General features: G+C 65.8%; 2 protein-coding genes across 2 annotated transcripts; one reads left to right on the top strand and one right to left on the bottom strand.

Annotated features, from left to right (window-relative positions):
- Positions 1-97: 97 nt before the first annotated feature.
- On the top strand, positions 98-8,688 carry KRI1 (KRI1 homolog). Its single transcript, XM_082076810.1, has 17 exons — positions 98-205; positions 289-391; positions 476-533; positions 1,230-1,279; positions 1,388-1,481; positions 1,596-1,670; positions 2,809-2,924; positions 2,997-3,114; positions 3,883-3,978; positions 5,311-5,481; positions 6,331-6,412; positions 6,716-6,801; positions 7,475-7,601; positions 7,704-7,834; positions 7,950-8,014; positions 8,128-8,223; positions 8,325-8,688. Exons 2-17 carry the CDS (start codon positions 345-347, stop codon positions 8,671-8,673), a joined length of 1,761 nt encoding a protein of 586 aa, XP_081932936.1. The 5' UTR covers positions 98-205; positions 289-344; the 3' UTR covers positions 8,674-8,688.
- Positions 8,689-8,700: 12 nt separating this feature from the next.
- Positions 8,701-16,815, bottom strand: ATG4D (autophagy related 4D cysteine peptidase). The gene is made up of 11 exons (XM_082076811.1): positions 16,639-16,815; positions 15,749-15,832; positions 14,300-14,473; positions 12,454-12,650; positions 11,314-11,498; positions 11,181-11,245; positions 10,970-11,100; positions 10,238-10,316; positions 10,059-10,135; positions 9,859-9,972; positions 8,701-9,113 (listed from the first exon to the last, which is right to left on the bottom strand). The coding sequence occupies exons 1-11, from the start codon at positions 16,733-16,735 to the stop codon at positions 8,862-8,864; spliced, it is 1,455 nt and encodes a 484-aa protein (XP_081932937.1). The 5' UTR covers positions 16,736-16,815; the 3' UTR covers positions 8,701-8,861.
- Between the last annotated feature and the right edge of the window lie 546 nt (positions 16,816-17,361).

Below are 17,361 nucleotides of genomic sequence, written 5' to 3' on the forward strand. Positions count from 1 at the left end.
CCTGGGTCCCCTCCCAGCACCCCTGGGTCCCCTCCCGGCACTCCTGGGTCCCCTCCGGGCACTCCTGGGTCCCTCCCGGACGCCTGGGTCCCCCCCCAGCCGCAGGACCCCCGCCTGGAGCGGGATTTCTACCGCACGCTGGCGCTGCTCAAGAGCCGCGACCCCCGCATCTACCGGCCCGACGCCACCTTCTACAGCCAACCAGGTACCCAAAGGGGGGGCCCCAAAACCCCTAGGGGGGGGCCCCAAATTCAGGGGGGTCCCCACAACCCCCCCCCCACCCCACAGACTCATCAGAGAGCGAGGAGGAGGAGGAGGAGGATGAAGAGCGCCCAGCCAAGCCCATGTACCTGAAGGACTATGAGAGAAAAGTGGTGCTGGAGAAGGAGGGGTGAGGATTTGGGGGGGTTGGGGGTCACATTTTGGGGGGGGGGCACATTTTTGGGGGGCTCTGACCCTCCCGCCTTCCCCCCAGTAAATACGTGGATGAGGAAGATGAGGAGGATGAGGAGGCGGCGGCCGAGCGAAGGAAGGTGGGTCTGGGGAGGGGGGGTTGTGTGGGACCCCCCCCAAATCCCTCTGACCCCCCAGATCTCTGTGTCCCCCCCAAATCCTTGTTCCCCAATCTCTCTGACACCCCCAGATCTCTGTGCTCTCTCAGTCCCCCCCAAACCTGTCCCCCCCCCAGATCTGCCCCCCCAAACATCTCTGGCCCCCCCAAATCTGCCCCCCCATGTCCCCCCCAATCTCTGACACCCCCAGATTTCTGTCCCCCCCAAATCCTTCTGACCCCCCAGATCTCCATCCCCTCCCAATCCCCCTAAATCTGCCCCCCCCAAAATGCTCTGGCCCCAAAATCTCTGTCCCCCCCAAATCTGCCCCCCTGGTCCTTCTGCCCCCCCAAACCTCTATGTCCCCCCCAAATCCTTGTCCCCCCCAATCTCTGACACCCCCAGATCTCTGTTCCCTCCCAGTCCCCCCAAATCCCTCTGTCCCCCCCAATTCCTCTGACCCCCCCGATCTCCAACCCCCCAAATCTGCCCCCCCAAATATCTCTGCCCCCCAAATCCCTCTGACCCCCTAGATCTCTATCCCCCCAACCCCCCCTAAATATCTCTTTGCCATCCAAATCTCTCTATCCCCCCCCAAATCTGCCCCCCCCCAACCCCTCTGCCCCCCCCCCATCCCCCTGCCCCCCCAATTTCTCTGACCCCCCCATTTCTCGGCAGCGAGCGGCGTCCCGGAGCTACGCGGAGGAGCAGCGGGAGCTGAAGGAGAGGTGGGGGGGGGACACATTTTTGGGGGGCTGGGACTCTTGTGGGGGGTTAATACTTTGGGGGGGGGTCCCCCAGATTGGGGGGTAACCAGGTGTGTGTGTCCCCCCCAGTTTTCGAGCCTTCGTGGCCGATAGCGATGAGGAGGAGGAGCCCGGGGGGGGCTCGGCGCTGCTGCGGCCGCGGAGCCGCACGGAGGAGGAGAAGGTGAGGGGGGCAAGTTGGGGGTCCGGGGGGGTTTTGGGGTGCGGGGGGGTCCCTGGGGGGGGTTTTGGGGTGCGGGGGGGTCCCGGGGGGGTCACTGTGTGTGTGTGTCCCCAGGAGCGGGAGGAGGAGGAGTACGTGCGATGGCTCAAGGGCCAGGGGGGGCCCCCCCCGGAGCCGCTGCAGGACCTGGTGAGCTCGGGGCCCCCCCGTTGTCACTGTGTCCCCATTGTCACTGTGTCCCTATCCCCCATGTCCCCCCCCCGTGTCCCTGACGTCCCCCCAATGTCACCCCCATGTCCCCAACGTCCCGTGTCCCTCTGTGTTCTCAATGTCCCCCCATGTCCCCAATTTCCCCCCAGTGTCCCTGATGTCACCCCCAGGTCCCCAGTGTCCCCTCTGTGTCCCCCAATGTCCCCAACCTTCCCCCAATGTCCCCCGTGTCCCTCATGTCCCTGGTGTCCCCAATGTCCCCCCCATGTCTCTGAAGTCTCCTCTGTCCCCCATGTCCCCAAAGTCCCCAATGTCCCCACCATGTCCCCAAAGTCCCTTGTGTCCCCAAAGTCCCCGATGTCCGCCATGTCCCCAATGTCCCCCCAGGTCCCCCATGTCCGCAACATCCCCCCATGTCCCCGATGTCCCCCCCAGGTCTCCCATGTCCCCCAAGTCTTCTGTGTCCCCAAAGTCCCCGATGTCCCCCCCATGTCCCCCAGGTCCCCCATGTCCCCAACATCCCCCCAGGTCCCCGGTGTCCCCAATGTCCCCCGTGTCCCCCATGTCCCCAACATCCCCCCCATGTCCCGAATGTCCCCATGTCCCCCATGTCTCCGATGTCCCCATCATGTCCCCCAGGTCTCCCATGTCCCCAAAGTCCCCGATGTCCCCGCCGTGTCCCCCAGGTCTCCCATGTCCCCCGAGTCCTCTGTGTCCCCAAAGTCCCCGATGTCCCCCATGTCCCCAACATCCCCCCAGGTCCCCAGTGTCCCCGATGTCCCCAACATCCCCGCCATGTCCCGAATGTCCCCAATGTCCCCGTGTCCCCAATGTCCCCGTGTCCCCCATGTCTCCCATGTCCCCATCATGTCTCCCAGGTCCCCAATGTCCCCTGTGTCCCCAACATCCCCCCAGGTCCTGCATGTCCCAAACATCCCCCAATGTCCCCAATGTCCCTTGTGTCCCCAACATCCCCCCATGTCCCCAACATCCCCCCGATGTCCCGAATGTCCCCAGTGTCCTCAGTGTCCCCAATGTGCCCGTGTCCCCAACATCCCCCAATGTCCCCAACATCCCCCCCATGTCCCGAATGTCCCCAACGTCCCCGTGTCCCCAGGTCCCCCTGCAGCAGTTCTGGTCCGACCCGGCTCTGGAGCCGGGCGAGCGCTTCCTCCGCGATTACATCCTAAACCAGCAATACCGGCACGAGGACGAGTCCGACGACAACCAGGGGTGAGCGGGGACCCCCCAGCCCCCCAAAACCCCCCCACGGCCCCCCCTGACCCCCCATTTTCCACCCCCCAGCGCGTCCCCCCCCCACTTGGGCTCCGACTCCTCGGACGAGGGGGAACTTTTCCTGGCCAAGCAGGAGGATTTTGAGCGGCGCTACAACTTCCGCTTCGAGGAGCCCGACGCCGAGCAGGTGGGGGCAAAATTGGGGGGGGGACACACAATTTAGGGTGGGGGGGGGGGTCAGAATTTGGGGGGGTGCAGAATTTGGGGCTGACGCGGGATATTTTGGGGAGGAATCAACAGAAACGCTCAGTCCCAGATTCCTGCTTGTTGACCCCGTTTCTCTGCCCCCTTTGCATGTGGGACAATTTGGGGTGGGGGGGTGAGATTTTGGGGTAGGGGGGTGTTATTTTGGGGTGGGGGGGTTAGAATTTGGGGTGCAGGATGTGGAATTTGGGGCTAACGCAGGATTGAATTAATCCCTTATTCCTCCTCATTAACCCCTCGTTTCCCTCCCCCCTTTACATGTTGCACAATTTGGGGGAGGGGTTAGAATTTTGGGGTGGGGGGGGTTAGAATTTGGGGTGGGGGGGGTTAGAATTTGGGGTGCAGGATGTGGAATTTGGGGCTAACGCAGGATTTTGGGGGTCAAATTAATCCCCGATCCCTCCTCATTAACCCCTCGTTTCCCTCCCTCCTTTGCACAATTTGGGGTGGGGGGGGTTAGGATTTGGGGGGGCGTGAATTTGGGGTGCAGGATGTGGAATTCGGAGCTAACACAGGATTTTGGGGGTCAAATTAATCCCTGATTCCTCCTCATTAACCCCTCGTTGCCCTCCCTCCTTTGTGCAATTTGGGGTGGGGTCTCAGAATTTGGGGTGCGGGGGCCACAGTCTTATTGGGAGGGTTAATCCGGGGGGGGGTGCAGGACGTGGGGCGCTGACCCGACCCCCCCCAGGTGCAGACGTACCCGCGGATCATCCCCAGCTCCGTGCGGCGCCGCGACGAGCGGAGGAAGGAGAAACGGGAGCAGATTCGGGAGAGGAAGAGGAAGGTGAGGGGGGCGGTCACGGAACCATAGAGTGCTGGAACCATAGAGTGCTGGAGCCATAGACTGTCAGGGATTGGAAGGGACCGACCTCGTTATAGAGCCATAGAGTCGTGGGGCCAACCATAGAGTCGTGGGGCCAACCATAGAGTCGTGGGGCCAACCATAGAGTCGTGGGGCCAACCATAGAGTCGTGGGGCCAACCATAGAGTCATAGGGCCAACCATAGAGTTGTAGAGCCATAGAGTGTCAGGGATTGGAAGGGACCGACCTCGTTATAAAACCATAGAGTCGTAGAGGCGGCCATAGAGTCGTAGAGGCGGCCATAGAGTCGTAGAGGCGGCCATAGAGTCGTGGGGCCAACCATAGAGTCGTGGGGCCAACCATAGAGTCGTGGGGCCAACCATAGAGTCGTGGGGCCAACCATAGAGTCGTGGGGCCAACCATAGAGTTGTAGAGCCATAGAGTGTCAGGGATTGGAAGGGACTGACCTTGTTACAGGACGATAGAGTTGAGTTAGGGGACGATAGAGTTGAGTTAGGGGACGATAGAGTTGAGTTAGGGGACGATAGAGTTGAGTTAGGGGACCATAGAGTTGAGTTAGGGGACCATAGAGTTACAATGTCAGGGATTGGAAGGGACCGACCTTATAGGGTCATAGGATCATAGAGTCATAGGACCATAGCATATCAGGGATTGGAAGGGACCGTCCTTACAGAATGATAGAATCATAGAGTTATAGAATGTTAGGGATTGGAAGGGACCGACCTTCTAGGGTCATAGAGTTCTAGGGTCATAGAGTGAGTTCTAGGGTCATAGAGTGAGTTCTAGGGTCATAGAGTGAGTTCTAGGGTCATAGAGTGAGTTCTAGGGTCATAGAGTTCTAGGGTCATAGAGTTCCAGGGTCATAGAATGTCAGGGATTGGAAGGGACCGAACTTCCAGGGTCATAGAGTTCCAGGGTCATAGAGTTCCAGGGTCATAGAGTTCCAGGGTCATAGAGTTCCAGGGTCATAGAGTTCCAGGGTCATAGAGTTCCAGGGTCATAGAGTTCCAGGATCATAGAGTTCCAGGGTCATAGAGTTCCAGGATCATAGAATGTCAGGGATTGGAAGGGACCAACGTTATAGAATCATAGCGTTCCGGGATCATAGAGTTCCAGGGTCATAGAGTTCCAGGGTCATAGAATGTCAGGGTTTGGAAGGGACCGACCTTATAGAATCATAGAGTTATCGAACTAAAGTCACCCGTCAGTCTCCTCCTCTCCAGCCCCCAGCTCTTTGTCCCTCTCCCCGCGCGGGGCCACCCAGCGTCCCCGTGTCCGTCTGTCCGTCCGCAGGAGAAGGCGGCGCGGCGGGAGGAGCTGAAGCAGCTCAAGAACCTGAAGCGGGAGGAAGTGGCCGCGCGGCTGCGGCGGCTCCGCGAGGCCACCGGCAACGGCGCCGTGGGCTTCACCGCGGCCGCGCTGGACGGAGACTTCGACCCCGCCGAGCACGACCGCCTCATGGCTGTGGGTGTCCCCACGGCATCCCCACGGTGTTCCCAGTGTCCCCATGGTGTCCCCCATGTCCCCGTGGTATCCCCAGAGTGTCCCCATGGTATCCCAAATGTCCCCACGGTATTCCCCCGGTGTCCCTGTGGTGTCCTCAATGTCCCCACAGTGTCTCCATGGTGTCCTCAATGTCCCCATGGTATCCCCAGTGTCCCTATGGTATCCCCAGTATCCCCATGGTATCCCCCCAGTGTCCCCATGATGTCCCCAGTGTCCCCATGGTGTCCCCATGGTATCCCCCCAGTGTCCCCACGGTGTCCTCAGTGTCCCCACGGTGTCCCCATGGTATCCCCAGTGTCCCTATGGTATCCCCAGTATCCCCGTGGTATCCCCCCAGTGTCCCCACGGTGTCCCCAATGTCCCCGCAGTGTCCCCATGGCGTCCTCAATGTCCCCCCAATGTCCCCATGGTATCCCCAGTATCCCCATGGTATCCCAACGGTGCCCCCAATGTCCCCACAGTGTCCCAACGGTGCCCCCAATGTCCCCACAGTATCCCCGTGGTGTCCCCAATGTCACCACAGTATCCCCACAGTGTTCCTATGGTGTCCCCAGTGTTCCTATGGTGTCCCCACGGTGTCCCCACGGTGTCCCCACGGTGTCCCCAGTGTCCTCGTGGTGTCCCCAGAGTCCCCACAGTGTCCTCATGGTGTCCCCAGTGTCCCCAATGTCCCCACGGTGCCCCAGATGTCCCCATAGTGTTCCCAGTGTCCCCATGGTGTCCTAAATATCCCCACGGTGTCCTCACAGCCCCCAGGGTGTCCCCAATGTCCCCCCGGTGTCCCCAATGTCCCCCCGGTGTCCCCAGGAGTGCTTCGGTGACGATTACTACGGCTGTGGGGAGGAGGAGAAGCCGCAGTTCGAGGAGGAAGAGGAGGAAGAGCTGGGGGGTGAGTGGGGAACGTCCCCGTGTCCCCTTATTGTCCCTTTGTCCTCATTGTCCCTTTGTGTCCCCATCATTTGTGTCCCCCCATAGTCCCTGTGTCCCCATTATTCCTGTGTGTCCCCCCATAGTCCCTGTGTCCCCATCATTTGTGTCCCCCCATAGTCCCTGTGTCCCCATTATTCCTGTGTGTCCCCCCATTGTCCCTGTGTCCCCATCATTTGTGTCCCCCCATTGTCCCTGTGTCCCCATCATCCCCATCGTCCCCCCTTGTCCCCAAAATAACATCCCTGTGTGTCCCCCCCCCCAGACGACTGGAACTGGGACACGTGGCCGGGCCGGGCGGAGCCAGGGGGGGGCGAGCGGGAGCCCCACTGCGAGGACCCCGACTTTGTGGTACGTGGGTGACCCCCCCGGGTGACACAACGGGGGGGGGGTTACACAACCGGGGGGGGTGACACAACCAGGGGGTTGTCGCCCCCGCCGCCTCTTGGCTCCGCCCCCCGCCGCCTCTTGGCTCCGCCCCCCGCCGCCTCTTGACCCCGCCCCCCCGCCTCTTGACCCCGCCCCCCGCCTCTTGACCCCGCCCCCCCGCCGCCTCTTGACCCCGCCCCCCCGCCGCCTCTTGACCCCGCCCCCCGCCGCCTCTTGACCCCGCCCCCCGCCGCCTCTTGACCCCGCCCCCCGCCGCCTCTTGACCCCGCCCCCCGCCGCCTCTTGACCCCGCCCCCCGCCGCCTCTTGACCCCGCCCCCCGCCGCCTCTTGACCCCGCCCCCCCGCCGCCTCTTGACCCCGCCCCCCCGCCGCCTCTTGACCTTGCCCCCCCGCCGCCTCTTGACCCCGCCCCCTGCCGCCTCTTGACTCCACCCCCCGCCGCCTCTTGACTCTGCCCCCTGCCTTTCGACCCCGCCCCCCCGCCTCTCGACCCCTCCCCATTCTCCTGAACCCCCCCTTTCTCCTGACCCCCCCCATTTCTCCCCCATTCTCCTGACTCCGCCCCCCCACCTCTTGACTCCGCCCCCCACCTCTTGACTCCGCCCCCCCACCTCCCGGCCCCCCCCATTCCAGATGGACGCCGACTACGACCCCACCGCCCCCCCCAAGAACCGGGCCCCCCCCCCGGCGCTGGGCAAGAGGCGCCGCAAGACGCGTTTCCGGGAAGCGCTGGAGCGCCAAAAACCCACCTTCGACCCCGGTGAGCACACGGGGGGGCACCTGGGACCCCCCCCAAACCTCTGAGACCCCCCAAAACCCATGAGACCCCCCCCAAAATGAACCCTGTGCCCCCCACCCCCAGCCAATGGCCCCTTCGAGCGCTACCTGGAGGAGTTTTACAGCCTGGACTATGAGGATCTGATTGGGGACCTGCCCTGTCGCTTCAAGTACCGCAGCGTCGTCCCCTGCGACTTCGGCCTCACCACCGACGAGGTAGAGTCCGGGGGACCCCCCCGTGGTGTGGGGGGGCGCCTGGACCCCCCCCGGCTGGCTGAACCCCCCCCCGGGGCACTGAACCCCCAAATTGATCCCATTCCCCCCCATAAAGATCCTGGCGGCCGACGACAAGGAGCTGAACCGCTGGTGCTCGCTGCGCAAAACCTGCATGTACCGGTAAGGGGGGGGGATATGGGGCGGGCGGGGGGGTTAAAAGGGGCGTGGGGGGGTCCTGTGTGTGTGTGTCCCCCCCTGGTTGTTGGGGGGCTCAGCACCCCAGTGTCGTACAGGTCGGAGCAGGAGGAGCGGCAGGATCAGGCCAATTACACCCGGCGGGCGCAAAACACGTGGAAAAAGCAGCAGATCTTCAAATCCCTCGCGGCTGAGTATGTGGGGGGGGCTTACGGGGGGGGGCACGACCCCCCCGAACCCCCATTTTCATCCACACCCCCATATTTGACCGTTTTTTGCCACCCCCCCCAAAAAGGCCGGAGGAGCCGCAACCGGCGCCGAAGCCCAAACTGGGGAAGAAACGTCGGGACAAGCGGAAACGTCTGGAGGAAACGGGGACCCCCCCCCAAAAAACCCCCCCCGGGACCCCCCCCCAGCGGCGCGGGGGGGCCCGTGGGAAGCGGGGGGCGGCCCTGGGGGGGGCGGTGAGGCTGGGGGGGCGCGATTTCAGCGGGAAGAGGCTGGAAGCCTTTGGGCTCAACCCGCGGCGTTTGCGCTACCGGCAGCTGCTGCGGCGCCGGCGGGGGGGGGGCAGCGATTCAACAGCCGGGGGGGGCAGCGATTCAACAGCCGGGGGGGGCAAGGACCAAAACAAGACCCCCTGACCCCCCCACGTTCTGGTGCAAGTTCATCTTTATTAATATGGGGGGGGGGGACACGGGATGGATGGACAAGGGGGGGTCCTGAGCGGAGCAATAAATAATCCCCCCCCCCCCGCCATGAGCAGCCAAGAAACACATTGATGGGGATGGGGATGGGGATGGGGAGGGGGGGAATGTGGCCCCCACCATATTTAAAGGGGAGGGGGGTCCTGCAGTAGTGACCAAATCCCTGAGGGGGGAACCCCGCGGCCCCCCCCGAACCGCGGGGGCTGATCCAGTGTTGGGGGGGTTGGGTTGGGGGCACAGGAAAACAAACTCCTCAGTGTTGGGTTTTTTGGGGCGTTTTCCAGGGCGGGGGGGCAAGGGGGGGGGCAAAGGGCTCCGGGCCGGGCCCCTCGGCCAGCGTGAAGATGGGGTGACATGGAGAGGGGGGGGGCCAGGACCTGCGTGGGGGGGAGGAGCCAGGGGGTCATGAGGGGGGGGTGGCAAGTGGGAGGGGGGGCAATAGCCACGCCCATCCCCCTTGCTCCCCAATGACCCCGCCCACCCTGCTCCCAACGGCCCCGCCCACCGGGCTTCCCAGTGGCCACACCCACTCCCCAATGGCCCCGCCCAGCGGGCTTCCCAGTGGCCACGCCCACCCCACTCCCCCATGGCTCCGCCCACCCGCTCCCGATGGCCACGCCCATCCCTGCTCCCAACGGCCCCGCCCACCCCACTCACCAATGGCCCCGCCCACCAGGTTTCCCAGTGGCCCCGCCCACTCCCCTGCTCCCCGTGGCCGCGCCCACCCCTCACCATGGCCCCGACCACCCCCGCTCGCCAATGGCCCCGCCCACCCCGCTCCAAATGGCCACGCCCACTCCCCGTTCCCCACGGCCACGCCCACCCCCCCACCATGGCCACGCCCACTCCGCTCCCAATGACCACACCCACCCCGCTCCCCAATGGCGCTGCTCACCCTGCTCCCAATGACCACGCCCTGCCAATGGCCCCGCCCACTCCACTCCCAGTGGCCCCGCCCACTCCCCGCTCTTAAAAGGGAAACAGCACTGCAGGTGGGGCCCACCCGCTCTCACCGCGCCCCCAAATCCCCCCCCCCGCGCTCCTCGGGACCCCCAGAGCGCCCCCATCTCCTTCCCCAGCCCCCCCCACACCCCCCCCCATTGTCCATAACCCCGGACCCACCCGCTCCAGGTCGCGGCAAAAGGCGTCGGGGTCGGCGCCGCTGTAGAATCCAATGGTGCAGCTGGGATCCATCTTCCCAAAGGGCATTTTCCGGGGAGAACCGCAATGGAACGACTTGGGGGGCAGGAAAATAATGGGGGGGGGGGCAGGACAATATTTAAGGGGGGTGGACCCCCCCGTACCCCCCGTTTTGCCCCCACCTGCAAAGGGAAGTTCTCCCGCGACGTGTCCACCACGGGCTGGCAATAGTGGGGGTCCAGGTAGAGCAGGAAATCATCTGGGGGGGGGGGGGAAAGGGGTTGGGGACCCCCCCAAGTTGTCCCCAAGCTTGTCCCCAAGGGGTCCCCCCCACTTTGTCCCCACCCCCCCCCCCCGATACCTTGGAATCCAACGAAATAGAGCGAGTGCCGGGGTTTGCCGCCAATGATGCCCACGCAGGATTTGAGCTTCAGCAGCTCCTGGGGGGGGACACGGGGGGGCGGTGACACCGGGGGGGGTTGGTGACATTGAGTTGGGGGACATGGCGGGGGCGGGTGACACGGGGGGGGGGGTTGGTGACACTGGGGGGGGGGGTGGGGGGAGTTTGGTGACACCGGGGGGTGGTTGGTGACTTGGGGGGCGGGGAACATGGGCGGGGGGGCCAGAGACATTGGGGGGGTGGGGACACGGTGTGGGGCGGTGACACCAGGGAGGGGACATGGGGGTGGTGGTGACACTGGGGGGGACGGGGGTTGTGACATTGGGGGGGGGGGACATGGGGGGCGGTGACACCAGGGGGGACAGAGGTTGGTGACATTGGGGGGGGGCACGGGGGGGGCGGTGACATTGGCGGGGGGGCAGGACACACACAGGGGGGGCAGTGACACCGGGTGGGGGGGGGTGGTGACACCGAAGGGGAATTGGTGACACTGGGGTGGGGGGGGAGGGGGTGGTGGTGGTGACACCTGGGGGGGGGTGGTGATATTGGGAGGGGGGCGGACACAGGGAGGCAGTGACACGGGGGGGATGGTGACATTGGGGTGGGGGACATGGGGGGGGCAGTGACACCGGGGTGGGGGGGGGGGGGGGTGGTGACATTGGAAGGCGGGGGGGACACCCCCCTGCGATTCACCTTGAGACAATCCACGTAAATGGGGTTCAGCGTGTCCCCCCCCAGCCGCACGGGGACGAGGACGATGACGGCGCGGGGGGGGCTGCCAGAATCACCCCCCCGCGCCAGCGCCGCCACGTCCCCCTTGTAAACTGTGTAAATAACACGGGGGGGGCGTTAAATAGGGTAAAATAATGGGGGGGGGCGGCGTGGGGACCAACCGAAATCGTACCCGTGCAATCCTGGGCCACATAAACCGCCAGGTTGGGGGGGTCCGGCGCCGTCTCCACCGCCCTCCTGAAATGGGGGGGGATGTAGAGTGTGGGGGGGTCGCCCGGCCCCGGGAGCCCCCCCGCCCCGCTCACCGCAGGATGTGCGCGGCCAGCGTGGGGCCGTACCAGTCGCCGGCCCCCCGCCCGGCGCTCTGCCCCAGCTGCACCAGCCGGTGGATCCCGAACGGCGCCCGCGGGTGGTCGCTCAGCCACGACACGATGGAGCGGTGCCAGCGCTCGGCGGCCCCGGGGGGGCGGCGGGGGTGCCGGGGGGGGTCCTGCGGATGGATGGGGGGGGGGCTGGTAACGCACATGGGGGTCCCATGTCCATCCCAGGGGGTCCTGGTAACACCCATGGGGGTCCTGTGGCTATCCGGGGGGGTCCTTGGATACCCCAGGGGGTCCCATGGGCATCCAGGGGGGTCCTGGGGATGCTCCGGGGGTCCCATGGGCATCCAGGGGGGTCCAGGGGAATCCCAGGGACTCCCCTGGGGGTCCCATGTCCATCCTGGGGGGTCCTGGGGATACCCCTGGGGGTCCCGTGTCCATCCTGGGGGGTCCCGGGGATACCCCTGGGGATAACCCTGGGGGTTCCATGTCCATCTGGGGGGTCCTGGGGATACCCCAGGGGGTCCCATGGGCATCCAGGGGGGTCCTGGGGATACCCGGGGGGTCCCATGGGCATCCGAGGGGGTCCTGGGGATACCCTGGGGGTCCCATGGGCATCCAGGGGGGTCCAGGGGAATCCTGGGGACTCCCCTGGGGGTCCCGGGACCATCCCAGGGGATCCCGGGGACACCCCCGGGGGTCCTGGGGATACCCCAGGGGGTCCCATGGGCATCCGGGGGGGGTCCTGGGGATAGCCCTGGGGGTCCCATGGGCATCTGGGGGGGTCCTGGGGATAGCCCTGGGGGTCCCATGTCCATCCCACGGGATCCAGGGGATGCTCCAGGGGGTCCCGGGGATACCCCTGGGGATAGCCCTGGGGGTCCCATGGCCATCCAGAGGGGTCCTGGGGATACCCCGGGGGGTCCCATGGGCATCTGGGGGGGTCCAGGGGATGCTCTGGGGGGTCCCATGGCCATCCGGGGGGGTCCTGGGGATACCCCTGGGGGTCCTGTGTCCATCCCAGGGGGTCCAGGGGATGCTCCGGGGGTCCCATGGCCATCCAGGGGGGTCCTGGGGATACCCCTGGGGGTCCTGTGTCCATTTGGGGGGATCCCGCGGACTCACCTGGGGGTCCCGTGTCCATCCTGGGGGGTCCTGGGGACTCCCCTGGGGTTCCTGGGGATACCCCCGGGGGTCCCATGTCCCTGCGGGGGGGTCTCGGGGACTCTCCGGGGGGGTCCGTGTCCATGCGGGGGGGTCCCTGGTTCTCTGGGTCCCCGTCACCGGCTCCGGCTCCAGCGGCGCCTCCGGCCACATCCAGTCTGGAATGGATATGGGGGGGTTGTGGGGTCCGAGTGACGGAATTGGGGGGGTCCAGGGTCAGTGGGACCAGGGGGGGGTCCTGGGGGGCACTGGGGGGAACTGTGGGGTCCCTGGGTTTTGGGCTGTCCTCACCCCAGGTTTTGGGGTGGGTCCCCCCAGGCTTTGTGGTGTGTCCCCCAGGTTTTGGGTTGTGTGTCCCCCCAGTTTTGGGGTGTCCCCCTGGTTTTTGGGGTTCCCCCAGTTCTTGGGTTGTCCCCCCCAGGTTTTGGGGTGTATCCCCCCCATGTTTTGGGGTGTCCCCCCTAGGATTTGGGGTGTCCCCCCCAGGATTTGGGGTGTGCGTCCCCAGGATTTGGGGTCCCCCCCAGCTTTTGGGGCATCCCCCCCAGCATCTGGGGTGTCCCCCCCAGGTTCTGGGGTATCCCTCCCATGTTTTGGGGTGTTCCCCCAGGATTTGGGGTGTGTGTCCCCAGGATTTGGGGTCCCCCCCAGCTTCAGGGGTATCCCCCCCATGTTTTGGGGTGTCCCCCCCAGGTTCTGGGGTATCCCTCCCATGCTTTGGGGTGTCTCCCCCAGGATTTGGGGTGTCCCCCCATGTTTTGGGGTGTCCCCAGGATTTGGGATCCCCCCCAGGATTTGGGGTCTCCCCCAGGTTTTGGATTCCCCCCATGTTTTGGGGTGTCCCCCCATGTTTTGGGATCCCCCCCAGGTTTTGGGATCCCCCCCAGGATTTGGGGTCCCCCCCATGTTTTGGGGTGTCCCCCCATGTTTTGGGATCCCCCCCATGTTTTGGGTTCCCCCCCAGGTTTTGGGGTCCCCCCCAGGTTTTGGGATTCCCCCCATGTTTTGGGGTGTCCCCAGGATTTGGGATCCCCCCCAAGATTTGGGGTCTTCCCCCAGGTTTTGGGGTGTCCCCACATGTTTTGGGTGTCCCCCATGTTTTGGGATCCCCCCCAGCTTTTGGGGTCTTCCCCCAGGTTTTGGGGTGTCCCCCCATGTTTTGGGGTGTCCCCCCATGTTTTGGGCTGTCCCCAGGATTTGGGATCCCCCCCAGGATTTGGGATCCCCCCCAGGATTTGGGGTCTCCCCCCAGGTTTTGGGCTGTCCCTCCATGTTTTGGGCTGTCCCCCCATGTTTTGGGTTCCCCCCCATGTTTTGGGGTGTCCCCCCATGTTTTGGGATCCCCCCAGGTTTTGGGGTCCCCCCCAGGATTTGGGGTCCCCCCCAGGATTTGGGATTCCCCCCCATGTTTTGGGTTCCCCCCTAGGTTTTGGGGTCTCCCCCAGGATTTGGGGTCTCCCCCCAGGATTTGGGGTCCCCCCCAGGATTTGGGATCCCCCCCAGGATTTGGTGTCTCCCCCCATGTTTTGGGGTGCCCCCCCATGTTTTGGGGTCCCCCCCATGTTTTGGGATTCCCCCCAGGATTTGGGATCCCCCCCAGGTTTTGGGGTCCCCCCAGGTTTTGGGGTCTCCCCCAGGATTTGGGGTCCCCCCCAGGATTTGGGGTCTCCCCCCATGTTTTGGGGTCCCCCCCATGTTTTGGGGTGTCCCCAGGATTTGGGGTCCCCCCATGTTTTGGGGTCTCCCCCCATGTTTTGGGGTCCCCCCCATGTTTTGGGGTCCCCCCATGTTTTGGGGTGCCCCTCACCCCGGCCCAGCAGGTGCAGCACGAGCCCCTGTGCCAGCAGCATCTGTGCGCTGCGCAGGGTGCAGCCCCAGCCGCAGTCCGTGCTCCAGGGGGGGGCGCCCAGCGCCGGGAACCCCCGCCGGTACGTCACCCACAGCCGCGAGCCGAAGTCCCGCCGGAAGCGCCGCAGCTCCTCTGGGGGGGGGGCAGGGGGTGAGAGACCCCCCCGGGTACCCCTGAACCCCCCAGAGACCCCTGAACCCCCCCAGAGCCCCCCAAAACCCCGACCCCCCCAGACCCCCATTGGTACATCAGCCAGAACTGGGAGCTGAAATCCCAATGGAAACGCTGTGGATCCTCTTTGGGGGGGGGGGATGATGGACAGGGGGTGAGAGACCCCCCCGGATCCCCCTGAACCCCCCCAGAGACCCCTGAACCCCATCAGAGACCCCCAAAACTCCTGACCCCCCAGACCCCCATTGGTCCCATTGGTACATCAGCCAGAACTGGGAGCTGAAATCCCAATGGAAACGCAGCAGGTGCTCTGGGGGGCGGACAGGGGGTATGAGACCCCCCCCAAATCCTCCTGAACCCCCCCCGAGCCCCCCAAAACCCCTGCCCCCCCCAGACCCCCATTGGTGCATCAGCCAGAGCTGGGAGCTGAAATCCCAATGGAAATGCTGCTGATCCTCTTTGGGGGGGGGGATGATGGACAGGGGGTGAGAGACCCCCCCAAACCTCTCAGAGTCCCCCAAAACCCCCAGAGCCCCCCAAATCCCCCAGAGCCCCCAAAACCCCTGACCCCCCCCACCCCCATTGGTGCATCAGCCAGAGCTGGGAGCTGAAATCCCAATGGAAACGCTGTGGATCCTCTTTGGGGGGGGGGGATGATGGACAGGGGGTGAGAGACCCCCCCGGAGCCCCCCAAAATCCCCAGAGCCCCCCAAAACCCCCAGAGCCCCCCAAAACCCTGACCCCCCCAGACCCCCATTGGTACATCAGCCAGAGCTGGGAGCTGAAATCCCAATGGAAATGCAGCAGGTGCTCTGGGGGGGGACAGGGGGTATGAGACCCCCCCCAAATCCTCCTGAACCCCCCCCGAGCCCCCCAAAACCCCGACCCCCCCAGACCCCCATTGGTACATCAGCCAGAGCCGGGAGCTGAAATCCCAATGGAAACGCTGTGGATCCTCTTTGGGGGGGGGGGATGATGGACAGGGGGTGAGAGACCCCCCCGGAGCCCCCCAAAATCCCCAGAGCCCCCCAAAACCCCTGACCCCCCCCACCCCCATTGGTGCATCAGCCAGAGCTGGGAGCTGAAATCCCAATGGAAACGCTGTGGATCCTCTTTGGGGGGGGGAGACAGGGGGTGAGAGACCCCCCCCCCGGGTACCCCAAGCCCCCCCGGCCCCCTGTGACCCCCCCGGGTACCCCAAGCCCCCCCGGCCCCCTGTGCCCCCCCCGTTCTCACCCTCGTTCCCCAGGCTGTACACCCGGCCCAGCAGGTGCAGGGGGGACACTTTGCTGAAATGGGTCTTGGGGCGCACGGACCAGCCTGGGGGGGGGACAATGGGGGGGGGGGTCACCATGGAGCACCCCCCCCCCCCCCAAAAAACCGGGACCTCCAGGACCCCCCCATCCCCAGGACCCCCATCCCCACCCTGTGCTGGTCCCGCTGCCCCGGGACCCCCTGGGACCCCCCAGTCCCCCTCAGGGTCCCCCTGAGACCCCCCCCAGTCCCCCTGGAACCCCCAAGGGACCCCCCAGGGACCCCCCAGTTGCCCCCAGACCCCCCCGGGACCCCCAGTTACCCCCAGTCCCATCCCGGTCCTGCTGACCCGGGACCCCCCTTATGCCCCCGGGATCCCCCAATCCCGTCCCGCCCCCCCAAGCGTGTCCTGAGACCCCCCCCCGGGTCCCCCCATCCCGCTCCCGGTGTCCCGGGACCCCCCCCCCCCGACCCCCGGTGTCCCGGTTCCCACCGTATCGGACGCTGTTCCCCCTGGTGCCCCCACCCCCCCCGCTCCCCCCGCACCGTATCGGACGCTGTTCCCCCTGGTACCCCCACCCCCCCCGCTCCCCCCGCACCGTATCGGACGCTGTTCCCCCTGGTGCCCCCACTCCCCCCGCACCGTATCGGACGCTGTTCCCCCTGGTGCCCCCACTCCCCCCGCACCGTATCGGACGCTGTTCCCCCTGGTACCCCCACCCCCCCCGCTCCCCCATCGGACGCTGTTCCCCCCGGTACCCCCACCCCCCCCGCTCCCCCATCGGACGCTGTTCCCCCTGGTACCCCCACCCCCCCCGCTCCCCCATCGGACGCTGTTCCCCCCGGTACCCCCACCCCCCCGGACCCCGCACCGTATCGGACGCTGTTCCAGGCCGACAGGACCCGGCCCCGCACCCTCGTTCCGTCCGCAGCCCCGGGGACCCCCCCGGGGGCCCCCCCCGCGCTCATGGCGGCGGCGCGCGGGGCGGGGCGGGGCCCGGGGGAGGCGGGGCCCCGGGGGGGGCGGGGCCAGGTCCGGGCGGTACCGGCGGCGCCGCCGCCATCTTGGTGACGGGCAGCAAGGATGGCGACGCCGGAAGCGGCAACGAGGGCCGGGCGGAAGTGGCGTTAAACGGAGGGCGGGGCGAAAGGGGGTGGGGTCGTCATGGTGACGGGGCGCGGCTTTTGGGGGGGGCACTGGGGGCACAGGGACCCCATAGAGGGACAGGGACCCCATAGAGTGACATTGGGGGGGGGACAGAGACCCCATAGAGTGACAGGGACACCATAGAGTGACGTTGGGGGGGGGACAGAGACCCCATAGAGTGACAGGGACACCATAGAGTGACATTGGGGGCACAGGGACCCCATAGAGTGACATTGGGGGGGGGACAGAGATCCCATAGAGTGACACTGGGGGGGACAGAGACCCTGGGGGGGGGACAGGGACCCCATAGAGGGACAGGGACCCCATAGAGTGACATTGGGGGGGGGGGACAGAGACCCCATAGAGTGACACTGGGGGGGGACAGAGACCCTGGGGGGGGGACAGGGACCCCATAGAGGGACAGGGACACCATAGAGTGACATTGGAG

This window comes from Streptopelia decaocto (assembly GCF_964273445.1).
Source record: "Streptopelia decaocto genome assembly, contig: HAP1_SCAFFOLD_970, whole genome shotgun sequence".
Lineage (NCBI taxonomy): Eukaryota > Metazoa > Chordata > Aves > Columbiformes > Columbidae > Streptopelia > Streptopelia decaocto.

What these genes read in the sequence shown, in the direction of transcription:
- KRI1 (XM_082076810.1), top strand. Translation starts at nt 345, where the DNA reads ATGTACCTGAAGGACTATGAGAGAAAAGTGGTGCTGGAGAAGGAGGG. An exon ending in GCCGCACGGAGGAGGAGAAG is followed by an intron (nt 1,482 to 1,595) that starts GTGAGGGGGGCA and finishes GTGTGTCCCCAG; the next exon opens with GAGCGGGAGGAGGAGGAGTA. An exon ending in AGAGGAGGAAGAGCTGGGGG is followed by an intron (nt 6,413 to 6,715) that starts GTGAGTGGGGAA and finishes CCCCCCCCCCAG; the next exon opens with ACGACTGGAACTGGGACACG.
- ATG4D (XM_082076811.1), bottom strand. Translation starts at nt 16,735, where the DNA reads ATGAGCGCGGGGGGGGCCCCCGGGGGGGTCCCCGGGGCTGCGGACGGA. An exon ending in CTGGCCGCGCACATCCTGCG is followed by an intron (nt 11,246 to 11,313) that starts GTGAGCGGGGCG and finishes CCCCCATTTCAG; the next exon opens with GAGGGCGGTGGAGACGGCGC. An exon ending in TTTGCCGCGACCTGGAGCGG is followed by an intron (nt 9,114 to 9,858) that starts GTGGGTCCGGGG and finishes CCCCCCACGCAG; the next exon opens with GTCCTGGCCCCCCCCCTCTC.